The sequence below is a fragment of the Achroia grisella genome, unplaced genomic scaffold, assembly GCF_030625045.1.
Source record: "Achroia grisella isolate CSIRO2021 unplaced genomic scaffold, CSIRO_AGI_Agris_v1 utg3972, whole genome shotgun sequence".
In the NCBI taxonomy this organism is placed as follows: Eukaryota; Metazoa; Arthropoda; class Insecta; order Lepidoptera; family Pyralidae; genus Achroia; species Achroia grisella.
The window spans coordinates 882,483-899,855 of record NW_026712838.1 but is presented as its reverse complement, the minus strand read 5'-3'; the positions used below and the strand labels follow the sequence as shown (position 1 = coordinate 899,855).

Genomic DNA, 17,373 nt, shown 5'->3' with positions numbered 1-17,373 from the left:
TTTCATACATTCGATATAACAAGCATAGTGTGCTTGTATACCACCGTATTTTATTAGGAGTGATGTAAACTCCGGAACTACTGCACTTTTTTAATAAATTCTTTTTCTGTTTCAAAAATATAATAGTTCAGAGTGATATTGACTATTATTATTTTAATATATAGAAAACTCATCAATTTATGAATAACCGGGTGTAGCTAAGGCTGGTAACCTGTATGTGTAAAAGAACGTCAAGTACAAATAGTAATAGGCTAGCATGAGACTAACTTGAGGAACTGAAAATCATTAGGAGCATCTTCCTAAGTGAGAGCCGTTAATAATGTCGCCCTCAAAAATGTAGCAGAAACTCTATCCAGGTAGGTTGGTTCTATGGCTTAATAAGTGAGACCTATGACAATGACATTACTCTGATGCAATGCAATATTGTTTTTACAGATTTCCTATCTCTAATAAGCAGTAGGTTTATTATTTTAGTTAAGCTGTAATTGAAAGGTAACCTACAAAGGTATTTAAGAGAATTTACATTCATAATGATAAATTTGAAAGTAGATAGTAGACCCATTTGTGATTTCCCATGCGATGGATCATTCAACTCAAAGCAGCGATCGTCGGTCGTCTTTAAGAGTCTATCAGAATGGCAGCCAATAGAGAAAAATACAGAGCTATCATAAGAATGACATCAGCCTCTTACTCCACTAATGACGAGGATCGTTGTGTCAAGAACGTATTGATTGATAAGTAAAATAAATTTAAATGCACACACATGACATATTTATATAATCAGTTGTAAAATCACCAAAAAAATATATTACTATGTTTTTTTATATCTCTAATTTATATGTTACAATAATTAATTAAGATGACATCTTTTGATTATTTGGCCAATTCGTGACATCACAGCGTTGTAATTATGTTTAATTAAGCATCTAACTGAATTTCATTCTCTACATCACAGCTAAATGTAGTACGTAATCGGTCGTTACAAGATACAGCCGCAGCCATAGAGGCAAAACTAGCCAAGTTATTAAGCGGTGTCGATTAACAATAATGAATTGATTTGTCTGTAGACACGCTCGAGTGCTCGACGCGCAGCGGTCAAATTCATGGCACTCATGTATTTACTGACGTGAATGTGCATCTGATGAAATTATCTATTTTATTAGGTTTTAAATAGATACTGTAGTGCTATATATGTTTAAAATTTTGATCATGAGCAGAGGAAACGAAGAAAGTAAGTGCTGTAAATTTAATCAACAACAAAAATTTAAGCAACATTTAATAATATACATATATATGATAATAATACATTATTATTTTACATAAATACACAATAGCTCTGATCTAGTGTGGAAAATCAGTTAACGCATTCTTTTATGGACTAAAATCATTAATGTTTACTTAATAATCAAACCGTGGTGAATAAAAAATAATTATCTTGAAAGTTATTACATTGAGATATATTTCAACTAAAAGTATACACAACAACAAAGCAAATAGATTGAAAAAAGTAAAAGAAAAAAAATGTAAGAAAATAATTAAACAACATTTTGTTATTGTAATAAAGATATATTCTTATTACTATAATGAGCAAAACAATTTTAACAACATGTTCATGGATATATACACATGAGATAGGATTACATTAATTAGGTTACAAATAGACGAAGGTTACATAAAAAACAATAAAGACCTACATTATGCTATAGCAACTAAAAAAATCTGCCTCAATATATTTCAATTTAATAATTATAATAATAATAATAAATCATACATATATATATTAAACTGGAAGTAAAATAAAAATCAATTATTTCTAAACGATTCATTCAATCATTCCAAATTTGTTTTTATCACAATATAGTAAAATGAGAAAATTTATTTATTTAAAATATTTAATTACATATAAAAGTAGTGGTATTTTATATATTCATGAGTTCGTAATATAAACAGTGACTATTTTGCTTTAGTTTTTTAAATAGATTGAACTCATTCATTATATATAATAATAATAATATATTTATTGACACCAATTTACGTAGTTATAGTTGGTTATTGTTCTTATAAACTATTACATTTTTATTAAACAATGATTACGTAGACGGTGTCCTGTAAATTATTGATATCTTAAGAATATTACGTGACTATCGCCTATACGTATTGTATTTTAGAACTACCATTGCTGAGTTCGAAGAAGATGACCATGTAACAATTGTATCCCTTTGTATAAAGACTGTTTATATTACGACTCACGTTGAAATTATGAAGTTGAAGATAGACATGTTATTAAGAGATACCTTATTAATTTCTATACTTTAAAATAATTTTAATCCAACTAAAAAATTTCAATTTTTAAGAACAATTATTGTAACAAATAATTGAAATATCCAATATAAATTTTTGTTAATTATCTTTTATGTTTTTATCTTCAATATGAAACTTCAGGTATTCAAAATAGAGTACGCAGTAGGTATAATTAATTGTTTATGGTTCAATGGAGTGTAAACCACGAAAATATATTTTTTTGTACTACAATACTACTAACGCTATATACAAATACATCCAATCCTGTATACTTTTCTGTTTTATCCTTTACACAATTTAAAATGTACAATTTCTGACAAATAAGACGTAATTAGTGAACACAATAAATTACACTCAAAGCAAACGTTCCTTTATTTCTAAATAAGAAAAACGTTATTTACATTTAATAACTTACCTGAGTTATGAAGGAGAAATTGGCTTAAAAATAAGAAGAAATAACAACATATATGCGGTTTATGATTTTGACTGAACCTTTGATATTGTATATTCAGCAATAGAAAATGCCAGAATCCCTGCAATGAAATGACTGCTACAACATGTCGACAATTTACGTATAACAGACAGAAATTTGTTCAATGTAAGCAGTCGTTGTATTCTTCATTTGAAATTAAATATATAAATATTTTGTATTTTAGATAAACAACATGACATGATAAAGTAGCATGCAATATGACAAGTCTTAAGTTGTCATGTTATAAGGATTAGAATGTTGACAATGTTTGCATACAGCGCCGGAGCGGCATTGAGATGCTGAGATAGTTGTATTTTGCCATACACCCATCTCAGATGACATTAGATATTACAGACTATAGATAGAGAAACCTCAATATACCAACAGTATATATTGACACGAGGAAAAGGCGGACAACAACTAAGCATTTAAACAATTTCTCCAAAGAAATGAAACATTTTCTACACAAAAATCATATCTTTGGATAGATCATGATGATAAAAAAGCCTTATAAGTAGTGGGGGTATTTTGTAAAATTCGACATAAGTGTTATCGGTATGTAAGAAAAATGCTTTCTCGGCTGATGCATTATGATATTATTGACCTTAAACAGAAATCAATACAAGAAATAACTTCATCTGAAGAATGTATTTATTTTTCTTTTTCTTCTCACTGCAATTAGAGATAGTGACACCTCGTTCACTCTACTTAATCTAAGTAGAAGGCCATGCAAAACCAGTTGAAAGTATTAATATGTACATATAAAACTTATTTAAATAAAATTTCATTAAAATAATTACATCTTAATAATAATATATAATTGTAATCATTCAATCAACCTTGCTCCTAAGCTAATTATGAAATAAAAATGGCCTTGCGTGAATTGTCCGGAGATATTGTTGTTACTATATACATATTTTGTGTTAATTGTAATGTGTCTATTTTACAGAACACGTTTCTTTAATACAACTCGTAACTAGATACGTTCTATGAAATGAGTCTCGACAAAGTATGTATGATTTATTATGCATTATTTCAGATAAGGAAACCAGAGTCATCGATAACGGTGGCGGCAAATTAAATAATCAAGAAGATAAAACGTAAGTGACATTTTGTTTACCCTCATAAATTTTATAAAGAAAGAGGTTTACTCAACTATCTAGCAAACAGAACTTTAGATGCCTGAATAACAATGCTCGAACAATTGCACGAGGATGATAATTTATTACTAAAAGTAAAGACTAAAGGATTAGACGATATGCCTAAAACATATACATTGTGAGAAAAAATATATTTAATTGTAGGGTAAATACTATCTATTAATATCTTAATATTGAAAATGGAGATAAGAATGAGTTTCTTTTCAATATTCTAGAGCGCCGGATTCTAGACTAAATATTTCAAACTATAATTTGGATATATCCAACGAGGAAGATTTGAAGAAATCATGGTGTGTTACTGCGACGCCTTCAATATTGCATTTTATAACATTAATAATATTAGGTAAGTACACATTTATATTGAACTCATCAAATATTTATATACACAACTAAATTTACTAAGACTTACGTTAATATTAATTTCTTCATTATACTTAAGTATATAAATTAATAAATTAAGTAACTGAAATAATTTCCTAGTATGCATTTTCTCCAGTGCATCTGGACGTGGGTATAGATATAATAATTGAGAGATATATTTTGTAATTTACTGTCATAGTTTATAAGTTGTGTACTAACATAATATGGATGAAATCTGAAATGAATAGATAAATAAATAAATATCTGTAAATCTAAGTATTTAAGGCAATATTATTATTTTTGCTGTATTTTTACATTCTAAATTAATACGTATTATGCTAAACTTAAATAATATATATATATATATATATATATAGGTACGTCAGTATGGGGATTAATGTGGTGTGCATGGGGTGATAACTGGAAGTTGGGAGGGCCATGGTTTCGCTTGGCGGCAGTAGCTGTGATTGGATGGGCTAGCGGACAAATGCTGCATGAATTGACAACCCTTCCACCACTACTTGCTGCTCTACTAACTGGCATTATAGCAAGACACTGGAATATTCTAGACATGAGAGAATATTCTGACATCGATATATTCTTAAGGTATGTCGAAAATAAAACATAATTAAAAGGTCAATCCGTTAATAGTACCATGTCCTAGTGACTTTTATCTCTGACTTGGCAATTATTGTACATTAATTTTCATATTTAAGTCGAAACGTCGAAAATAAACCAAACTTAACCCTAAACTCAATAGGCTGTCCACATAGGTTAGAAATAAGTACATAAATGTACACATGTTAAGAATTGCGATAATCATGAAATGGAAGAAATTGCTATTTAGCGATAATGCCGCCCATTGTTACCTCTATGTTGTAATTATGTTGTTTTTTTTATATTTGATGTACATATTAATTTATGTACTATAATTGTTATTTCTTTCTGTGAGATTAACAAGAAAGAGATTTTCTTTCCATTTCATATATTATCTCTATAAAGAGTTTTAATTGTATAGTGTTTCTTTAACTGAACAAAATTTTTATTTTACAGAAAAATATACCCAGTTATAATTTTAGGCAAAGCCTCCTTAGGATGGGACGTGAAGTACATGAAAGATAATTGGAAGTTGATAATGTCACTGGGTATTTTGCCTTGGGCTGCCGAGGTATTTATGCTGTCTGTGCTAGTCAATCTCTTATTGGACTTTCCTTGGTTATGGGGTAAAAAAATCTGTTATAATTAATACTTAATTAGTATAGATGTATTAATAAATTATATTATCTACATACTTACGCATATTAGCATCTGCTAAAGAATAATATAATATACATTTAATATAATTAAATTATTGTTTATTCTTGAGTTCAAATCTGGCGGATACCAAAAACAAACTTGTAATCATATTTCTGACTTTCCGGGGAAGAGACTACCGATATCGAACCCAAAAATTAAGCAGAGCCAACCATATTGGACTCGAACATACACTACTAAATGTCTGCATGTAAAGTATTGCGTTAATCACGACATCGATAGTTGACAATGCCTCTGATGTGTAGTTAGATTATCTCAAAAATTTGTAACCATAATATATTAATATTTACTTTAGAATAACTAATAATTGTAATATTATTTTGAAATATAATGGCTACGAAAAATCTTCGTTTCAATAGCTGCATTTACACATACGCTCTTTCAAACACGAATCGGCTTTTACGCAGGAAAGAATGAGAAAGACCACGCCTATTCTAGCTTCCTTCAACTGTGCCTTCGTTCGCGTAGCGGCTTATTAAATAACATTGCAAAATGCTAGACATCAAACTATGGAGTAAAGGCATAATTATACAGTTATTGAAAATCTAAAAGGTGTCTTTAAAAAAAATGGCTGGAATAAAATTTTAAAAGTAAGTGACTGGTGTGTAGGGTCTGTGTAAGTGTTAGTTCAACCATATGCATGAAAGAGTGGACACGAAAAATAGTAAAATGCAATCACACCTGATTAAGCGCGCTGGTTTCCCTGCGCTAAACCACAAGCATTCATTAACGCTCGTGAAAGAACATGCCGCCGCGCCGTGCAAAGGCAGATTATGTACAATAGCATTATAATCGCGACTAGCTGATGGTTGACTTAAAACCGTCACTGCAATTGTTAAATCTTGTTTATATATTCTCCAAATATTAAAATATATATACCTTCATAATGGTCGATCTACCGGGCCAGAAGCTTTCAAGTGTCTCGAAAAACTTTCACTGCTTAAATAATAATGATAGAATACAATTTGAAACTTTATTTATATATATTATTATATTATTATTATGTAGTTACGCTGATATGTTACTTATTTATGTAATTGCATTAGCAAACAAGCTAATTATGATTATTAACACAGTCTATTGTATTCTTTTAGTTTACAAAGTTGAAATTAAATCACATTAATATCCAAAAATTTAACATTAAAAACATATCTAAAAATTCATCTCTCTTCATCACAATACACAAATAAAAAAAACTTAGAAGCTCTTACAATTGCTATAAATATACATACATTTACAAAATTTAAAACATCAATATAAATGTTTTGTATTGTTGTTTAATAGTGTGAGTATTTGCGGCGTACATCTCTCGCAATAAAATGGAATTTGTCATGAATAGGTACTGAAACACAATGGGGCGCGATGTGTGCGGTACAAAGCCAATTCAATATATTTCGTTGTGAACTGGTATTGCGAAAGATTTGAACGCATTTTCACCGCACGACGTGCACTGCAAATGTAAAATAAAAAGGTTGCCAGTTGTCATGATCAATGTCTGTAAATTTTTCAGAACAATATTAAAGTGTACGTTTTTACGTATAATATAGTTGATTGTATTTGGATTTCTACTTAATACACATATATACAGGAGTCACATGATAAATAAATTATTATCAACACACTGATTTAAATATTCATAAGCGTTTTCTACCTTAAAAAATTAGCGTCAAAACTGATATTAATAAGGCTCTACATCCAAAGTGAAATCCTACTAATATATAGCGCTGGAAAGTGATGTAATGTATTTTACAAATTCCCCCTTACATTATTAAATTATAAAATGCTCAACAATACATAGGGCAATAGGTAGAAATGACCTGGATATACCATACAATAGGAATACAAATATCTTTGTGTATTGACCGTTTATAAATCGGCTATAAAAAAAAATATGACGCTCTCATTGAGAATTCCAAATTGCATTGGCATAACTCCATATTGCGCTACCTGTGTAGTTCAGATTTGCTGACCATTTATTACAGTAAAAATATTGGAATTTACAAATTTATTGTTGTTTTAAAGTGCAATATGGAATGTATAAGAGAATTATTATTCTCTTTAGTTTCGCTAAAATTATTTAGGTACCCAAAAATTCAGAGAAAGGATGTGTAATATTTTAACGGCTTTTATTTATTTCTTTTACATTATGATTAGAAAAATATGGTGGAATTAACACAGAAAACGGCTACTCTACCAGTCCAATACTAATTCATTTCAGATTTAGTACTTTTTTTACATAATTGTTTAATCAGTTATATCTATCATATAATTTCTGGTGAGAATAGCGGAATATAATTTCTAAATTTATAACTGACTCTGTGAATGAAGACGTCTAGCTACTTCCTTTTGGATTAAAGTCGTGAGTTTATACAGATTCGACATAACCGAATACAGACTCTTTATATATATACTATATATTTTATGCTTGGAAATTGAATCAAGTGAGATTTATCATTACATAAATCTCACTTTAGCTGACATCTTACATATTTCTTGGTTGAATTTAGTTTAAACACTGAAGTAACGTTGGAATAACATTATGCAAAGCAAACATACCTACCAACTTTAAAGTGCTGCGACGGTAATAACATCGTACTTGATGCAAAACCGATTTAGAAGAGGTCCAAATGGTGAATCCATTTCTACACGAGTTAGTGACACTCGAAATTCAGATAAGTTGAGAACCGGGAGCTCTTTAAACAGCCAGAAGATATCCTTGGACTGTTTGAAATTCCTATCACAATTTTAAAGTTACACCTACACAATTTCATTTTACTAATGTTTAAAGTTACATTTTGTGTACAAATTCAAAGTCACCAATTTCAAGACATAAAGTACCGGTCTAATAGAGTATGATTTGCACAAATGATTTCTAGTTCACGTAGTTTTTTACTTTATCGTTAAAACAATTTGTTGCTTATTTTCAGGCGTCCTGCTGGGTTCTATATATGCGTCCGTGTCATGTGCAGTACTGATGCCGTCTGTAATTAATAACAACAAACTGGCTGGAGGCAAACGCAATTGGACTCAACTTATATGCACCGCCGGTGGAATCGATACGGCACTAAGTGTCGGAGTTTATGGTCTTATCTATAGCTTCATGGTCTACGACACTAATGACATTTATAGATATACAAAAGTGAGTAAAATTCCACTACATATACTGTTCTAAACTACCACGTTAATGTTGTGGTAAATCCATAATTACGAATGAGTGATATATATATGAAATCATGATAGATTTTATTGTCTATACAAAATAAGAAGTCTTTCCTTAAGTAATACAGGGCAGTTAGTATTTAATATTCAAAATTTCATGACAAAGCCTAAAAATGTCGCCTCTGCGTTGATCAGTCAACCATCAAACTAACAAAGATCTCAATACTAACTTCTTAGAGTGAGTAAGCTGTATCTCGTTAAATCGATTCTAATAAAACAAATATCATTCTTTAAGAACTTTAGCCAAAGAACTACATACGTAATTACAAAATTTCATTGATCTGTTCAGCCATTAAACATACGTCAATTTTAAAAATTCTAATTTTGGATCTGTTGTTTATTTTTACAGGCATTTTTAGCGATATTTATGGGTATAGCACTAGGTGTTCTATGGGGTTCTTTAGCGGGACTAGTACCACATTCAAGAGATTTCTACGTCACCGAGTTGCGCATTCTCTTCGTGTTGGTCGGTGGTCTACTTGGCAACTTTATCACTTCTTTAATTGGATGGGGAGGCACAGGTTAATACATTTATACACACCATGTATATTCATGGTGTGAATATTATTACAGTATTTTAACAAAATCAATGTATAGTTCAAACACCGCCTCCATAAACCATTTAATAGGATATCTTATCATTTGAAAATTTACAATATGAAAAGTCTCATAATCCCAAGCTCGCCTTCTATAAATATTATTTTTCTTGATAGCGTTTGTATGACAGTAGCTGTCTCTCGCGCGTTCGTTTGAGTGATTAAATAAAGTAGCCTATTTAATTTGTATGTGATTGACAAATATACAGAATATTACATTAATAACAAATATTCTAATATTTTTTTTATCATAATGTGTACATTAAAAAGCGGCGGCCCATCGCTTGCAATTATACAAGGCGCAGATCCGGCCGCACATGGAATACTGTTCTTATCTCTGGGCGGGAGCACCACAATACCAACTGCTTCCATTTGATCGCATTCAGAACCGAGCAGCCAGAATCATTGGTAATCAATGTCTATGTGACAGACTCGACCCATTGGCTTTGCGAGATATTGCATCTCTGTGCATTTTTACCGCATATATCACGGGGAGTATTCTGAGGAATTGTTCGGATTAATACCAGCTGCTGAGTTTCACCACCGTACCACCCGCCAGAAACTGAAATACCATTCTGATCATCTGGATGAATGGCGGTCTTCCACAGTGCGGTTTTCTAGAAACTTTTTGCCTCGCACAACCACATTGTGGAATCACCTTCCAGCAATGGTATTTCCAAACCGATACGATATTGAAACCTTCAAGAAAAGAGCTTATTTATTTTTAAAAGGCCGACAACGTACTTACAATTCCCCTGGTGTTGCGGGTGCTCATGGGCGGCGGTAATCACTTACCATCAGGTGAGCCGCATGCTCGTTTATCCCCTGTGTTATAAAAAAAATTTAAAAAGCATTAATAATAAAAAAAATTGTGCTTAAATAAAACATGGACGAAAGAAATGATAAAATTTACCTTAGTAGTAGTATTAGTTAGTTATGTTTCTCATAATCCTGTAAAATATATGTACCTATATCTTATCTTCAGGAGGCGTAGCAGTGCTAGCTTGCAATGCGACTGCAGCTACGCACTGGGTCCGAGAGGGTTGGAAACTTAATAGCAATCCAGCATCAACAGCTTATCGCGTTTTATGGTCTATATTTGAACCTATTCTTTTCACCTACACGGGAACATTTTTTGTGGTTAGTTTCTGCTTGTTCATCACCCGCTATTTGCCATTTCGCCATTTGCCGTTTATACCATTTATATATACAGTATTTATTTTATATGTGTTCTCGTACATGCACATCTACAATACACAGCAGTGCAACCATACACGGCTGACTTTTATATCCAGAAAATTTACTTTTCTTTGAGTTATAAGAATCTATGTCATTATAATATAGAAACATTACAATGTCTCTTGAGAATGTAGGTAGTATATATATGTACATACATTCTCAATTATCTCTCACATAATTCTATATATTTTCATATATCTGTTCACAGGTCAACACGTCTGTCTCGGAGAAGAGGCTGTTATTAGGCTTCGGGATCCTGGCTGTGTGCCTAATAGTACGACTATCAGTCACGTTTCTTGTTTGTAGGAATTTTACGCTTAAAGAAAGAATCTATGTGTGTTGCACCTGGATACCAAAATCAATTGTCGAGGTAATTATTATTTGATGTTATTTTTAATCTTATTCAATCCATACAGTAATATCGTAAATGCGAAAATGTGTCAGCCTGTTTATTGCATTTTCACGACCAAACTGCTGAAAGAACCTTAATGAAATATTACGTGAATATAGATAGTAGGTATCGCAATAACGAACTTCGACTTTTATCTCAAAAATAAATTGAATTTACTGATAATAGCTAAAGTAATACAAACAAAAACGCAAAATAAAACGAAATTTATTAACTAAAACCTAATAAAAAATGTATTATTCAATTATAAAGTACACGTAACGTAACTGTTGACAATATTACCGGATCTCTAGGTCATTCAATTGTAAAAAATTCAATGGTAAATATTAGTTTCAATTTAGAGAAAACGAAAGTACCGCCAAGTTTTGTTACATATAGACCTATGAAGAAAATAAATATTGATCAATTTAACAGGGATCTTATAGTACTGAATTAGGAATCAGTATCAATAATCATCAGTTAATTCCGTGGTAGATATATTCAACTTCTTATTCTTGTCTCTATTTGACCAACATGCGCCATTGGTTACAACGAAATTTAAGCACGCTACACCACTACCATGGATTACTGATGTGATTAATGATTCAACTGCGTAATAAAGCTTATAATAAATATCACAAATCAGGATCTGAAACGCATAAGAATTATTACAAAGAACTGAAGAAATTAGTCTCAAAAAGTATCGAAAGTGAGAAACGAGCTTATTATAATCATTTTGTTAATTCGAATGTTAATAGTGGCAAATTGTAAAAGAGAAAATTATTATTGATTCAGATAAAAATGAATACCTATCAAATAAGTTTAAGGACCCTAATTTAATTAATAACCACTATTTAGATGTGCCTGGTCCTGATTCTGTTCCCATATCTAATTTGTCATATATCGAACATTTTAGGTACACGTCGAATTCATTTATTTTGCGTCCTGTAAGTGAAAACGACGTAGTTAGGTGCATATACACAGTTAAGTCTAATTGTATAGGCAGTGATGGTATAACTCGAGACATGATTTTGTTTACTCTCCCACATACCCTACCTATTATTACTGCCATAGTTAATGAGTCAATTTTAAAAGGCCGATCCCGATCAATGTAAAATAGCACTAATTACACCCATATCCAAGGTTACCCAACCAAATGATTTACAGGATCTTAAACCTATAAATATTTTACCGTTTGTCCAAGATCTTAGAAAAAGCCGTATATGAGCAGTTACTTAAATATGTTGAGGCGAGCAACATACATCCAAGTCTACAGTCGGGTTTCCGGAGGGGACGTGGTACTATACCTGCATTACTTGATGTTACTGACAATTTATTAACTGAGCAAAGATGGAGGACGAGGCTCATTACTGACCTTCTGGATTTCTCTTGTGCATTTGAAAGTTTAAATATTCCTTTACTCTCGAAAATGTCTTATTATGGATTTGAGTCACAAACAGCCAATGCACTGTTTGTGACTCAAATCCATAATTCCATAGTTATGTAAGTAATCGTTATCAAATTGTTAAACTCTTAAGAGATTATGGCTGTCATTTCTTGTCGGATCCTGGATCAGTTAAAAGAGGCATTCCACAGGGATCAATACTTGGTCCGCTTTTGTTTATTTTATACAGCGCTGATCTAGCAAACGTAATAAGAAATTGCCAATACCATTGTTATGCAGATGACTTTCAGTTGTACATTTCTGAACGTCCTGATAAGGTTAACGTAGCAGTACAGGCTTTAAATGAAGATCTGGATCGAATTACTCATTGGTTAATTAATAATGCTCTAGTCCTTAACCCATCTAAATCTAAATTCATGGTCATTGGCTCAAAAAACCAGAAAGAAGCCATTCTAAGTAGAAGTCCCTCCGTAAAGATACTTGGAACTGATATTGTACGTGTTGATGAGGCAAAAAATCTAGGCTGCTGCGATTCGAGCGTCATGTATTAAATGTAGTTCGAGACTACCGTTTTACCGTTTAAAAATATTATATAAAGTACGTAATTATCTCACTGAGAGAGTAAGAATATTATTATGTGAGTCCCTTACTCTCTCTAAGTTCAACTATGGTGATCTATTATAGTATATGGTCCTCGCCTTGTATATAATTCTCGGAACATAATGCAACGCGTACAGAATGCTTGTGGCCGCTTCTGTTTTGATATACCTCCACGTACTCATGTCTCTCCATTTCTAAACAATGCATCAATTCTTAACATGAAATCACGGGGACGGTTGCATCTCGCAGTACTAAAGTTTGATATAATGACATTTAAAAATTCAGAATATTTATATAATCCAGAATAATTATGTCGGCGTCCCTAGATCAACACGGGTTCCTTTAGCAATGTATTCTCACCGAACTGTTGCTTTTACGGGAAGCTTCCGCTACGAGGCGACTAAATGCTGGAATAATATCCCTCCACCTATAAGAGCCATTACTTCAAAACTGGTATTTAAGAAAAAGATAAAACTTTTTCTACTAGACATATCCTAGCATTTATACATTATTATTTTTTTTTGAAAGCCTTTGGTCGCTTAGATGATGGTCTGCGTGAACAGTTATTTGAATTTATATACATTTTGATTTATTTATTTTATTATTATTTTTTTAAGTTTTGGAGGATAAATTTAATTAAATTTTGGTAACATTAAGATTGTTGAGTGAATATGTCGCTGCACGCGATCGCACCACCGCTGGGCTGCTACTAAAAATCAGTGTTTTGCTTGTTGAGCATATTGTTCACTGAGTAGCTCAACCCTTTCTTATCCCTGTGGCACCTAATATGTATTTTAATGTTTATTTTATGTGGAAGTTAAACTGTTATGTGTTGTTTATTTACAATTATTTACTATTCTTATGTGTTATTGAATTTTGTTTGTACTCTCTTTGTTTATGTTATCAGGATACGAATAAAGGTTTCTATCTATCTATCAAACATAATATTTATTAAAGTAATCAGTTCATTATGGACTACTTTTTTTATCGTTGCTAATGGTTCTTTCTAGCGTTTCCAGTAAAGTTAACTTTCCGTTTTTTCATTGGTTGAACTAATTCGAGTAGATGTAGGCAATGGACCGAAATTGATCCAATAATGACCCATTCCACAATGTAAATGGAAATTCAATCGGTATTGATGTAACCAGTTAAATTATTGTGTGCTTACACATAAACAATATTAAGCGCAGAACAATTATTTCTAAAATAACGTCATAAATACATGAATTAAATTGTGTACCTATATACTTTTTATATGTACTTTTAATATAATATTCTACTCCATCATATTAAAAAATATATTTGTCTTTCCCACAGATGATAGAATATACTTTTTTTATTATATATTGATCAATTAATTAGTTGATTAAAAGGTTAAGTGTAAAATTCTTAATATTGTAAAAAATAAACTTTATGTATAAAATCTCTGTAATATTTAAAAGTATTTACAATCTTAGAAAAGTTTGTAAATACTTTTAGATGTAGAAACAAAACAAGTATTTTAGTTTACGGCAGTAAAAGTAATTTATAAACTAATTAATTTAATGTGTTTGCCGTTAATATAATATAATAACTGTTTAATATGTTCTATCTAATACATAAACTAGAAAGGGTTGAGTCTGGCGACATAATATGGGTAACTTTTCTTTCACTTCTGTTATTATAATTATAATTTGTAAATTTATTTAAATAATTACATGTAATAAGAATTAACTGAATTTATTATTCATAAGTTTATAGTTTTGTTATTTTGGGACAATTGGGTTTGTAACTAATTTATACATTTGAAAAGTTACTAATAACAATTCCGTTGATTTAAAAGATATTATCCAATATGATACGCAACATTATAAGATATTGCTTTCATAAATTAAAAAGGAAAACGATCTATTTCAATTTAATTCAAACTTTATGATAGAACCCCGTTACTATAGTAACCAAATTTTAACTTCGGAGATTAGCATTGGTATATATTTTTCACTATAATATATAAACACAGTAAGCAAAGCTTATACAAAACGAGCTAAAATTTATTTTACAAGGCACGGCTCTCGCAATAAATCCATCAATTTTTAGTACAAAATCCGGTCCCAGGTGCATTCTAAGAAGACAGCTGCAGTTCGACTGGTGCAGAATAATAATCTTATATTAGGTCATACAGATGCATTGACTACAGCTGTTGCTTTAGTTTGGGTTCTTCAAAGACAATTTATTTAATATGTAAATGTTGTTGCATTACTAATAGACATTTTTTTTATTTAATAAAAAGTTAGGTACAAAAAAAACATGCAACATGCTACAATATACTTATAGATATCTCAATTAGAGTGCAAGTCGTTCTCATTGGAAAAGCTGTCTCGTCACAAGAAGAGTCGAGTTGTGATAAAAGCATTTTAAAGTTGTAGTAAGTAATATCAATGTATCACTGACTCGGTAGTGATGGTAATATTGATAATAAACCAAATAAATTCATGTCCCTCTGTATAAATGCTCCATGCCTGATTATGTACGTATGTATGTATTGAAATATTCACAAAAAAATATGGTAATGGGAAGTTTTATAATCCCTGTCTTTAGATGTCAATAACTCTGACTATCCTATCTGTAATTACAGTTGTATGAATTTATTATTGTTTATTATTATTTTAAACGAAACTCGATTAAGAAAAACTGATTATTAGAGCTACTTGATATTTATGATGAAATTTAATATATTTTGTTCTTATTTCAGGCTGTATTATGCCCTTTGGCATTAGTCACATTGATATCATCTTATGGCCATGACGACAAGCGACTGAAGTACGCTGAAGATTTAATAACACTCATCATACAGGCAATTCTCATTACCACCCCTCTTGGCTTCCTCCTTACAAATTATCTCGGTCCGAGACTGCTTAGAGTATCACCACAGGACTGTGAAAATACCGGTAATCTATACATATAAGATTGTACTGTCTGTACATGAAACATATCAGGAAAACTGTTATTAGTCCACTTTAACCAACCTACCTAATTACAACCCAAAAAACGAATGTTACATACAATACAATATTTTCGTGCGCTAATCTCAGAAATGTTTTCAGAAATGTTTATTTAAAAATTTGATTTTGTTTTATCAAACTATTATTTCTTCAAACAACACGAACGAAATTGTTAGCAGTGTCCGATTTTAATGTGTTAATCTCAACGAGGTGCGTGGATGTATTCGTTGTAAATAATTATAAAACACCAAATTGTAAATTAAATCGTAATTATATATATTTATTAAAATGTCGATATAATTAGCGGTGTAACAAAATATTGAAGCACAGAAAAAAAAAATGACAATCATAATTATTAGAACACAGCGTTCTATATTTAAATATAAAGTAAATAATTAAGAAGGTTTTAATACCTATTTTTGTTGGAGTTTCCAACAGTATACACTCCGTATACCTATGTATATATGTACATATACATATCTATAAGGAAAATAAACTCCGAAACTACTTACCGATTTGAGAAATTCTTTTTGTAGAGTAACATATTGATATACATGGGAAAAATCTCAAAAAGTTAGAGCACCTAGGTGGAAATAGATTATTATAGGATTCGTTATAACCGAACCTCAATAAATACATAATAACCGAAATCGAACCACGGGCATCCTGAAAGTGTTCCCTACAGGCCCCGTAAACTGATGAAATCATTAAAATAATATCAATATTATTACGTAAAAGAGAAATTTAAATTGATTATCATCAGCATAAATCCTACTGCATTTTTTCTGTTACAGATAAAGAGTCCTATAAGAGGAAGTCCAGTACATGCCAAAATGATTAATTATGAGTAATGCAGTCAGTGCCATAAAGACGTCTTCTCTATGGTCTCTACTAATAGTGTACAATTTATGAAGCAACCGCATTAGAAATTTAAAAACTATATCAATTGAAGTTGTGACTAGTTAAGTGTATATTGTATACAACAAACAACCATTTTTAGGAATAAGTTACAGTTTTATACAAAAAATGTAAAATTAACATTCACGCTTAATTGCATTGAATAAATTTGAATAAAATGGATACACAGATGGACTCATTATTTCAAGACGACCAAACAGATCTAAATTTGCAAATGGTTGTGCAATAGCTATTCCTAGTCCCCGTAGTATAATTATCTATGAACTACGAATGTAATATACCCATACAATGTTATTTTGAGGAAAAGAGATTGTTAGTAACAAGGCTATGTGCAGCGCATGTTGCAGACACTTTTGTACCAGTATTTAGAAAACTTAACATTCTCTTTCTACATTGTATCTAGGTATATATATTTATGGA

General features: G+C 30.9%; 1 protein-coding gene across 2 annotated transcripts; it reads left to right on the top strand.

Annotated features, from left to right (window-relative positions):
- The first annotated feature begins 995 nt into the window (after window positions 1-995).
- On the top strand, window positions 996-17,022 carry LOC131844157 (sodium/hydrogen exchanger 9B2-like). Of its 2 annotated transcripts, XM_059192958.1 has the most exons (11): window positions 996-1,231; window positions 3,813-3,873; window positions 4,149-4,276; window positions 4,671-4,899; window positions 5,347-5,516; window positions 8,535-8,746; window positions 9,176-9,347; window positions 10,408-10,562; window positions 10,870-11,031; window positions 15,786-15,981; window positions 16,830-17,022. In XM_059192958.1, exons 1-11 carry the CDS (start codon window positions 1,192-1,194, stop codon window positions 16,874-16,876), a joined length of 1,572 nt encoding a protein of 523 aa, XP_059048941.1. In that variant the 5' UTR covers window positions 996-1,191; the 3' UTR covers window positions 16,877-17,022. The 2 variants fall into 2 exon arrangements, with proteins under 2 accessions (XP_059048941.1, XP_059048942.1); XM_059192959.1 differs by lacking the exon at window positions 15,786-15,981.
- Window positions 17,023-17,373: the final 351 nt, after the last annotated feature.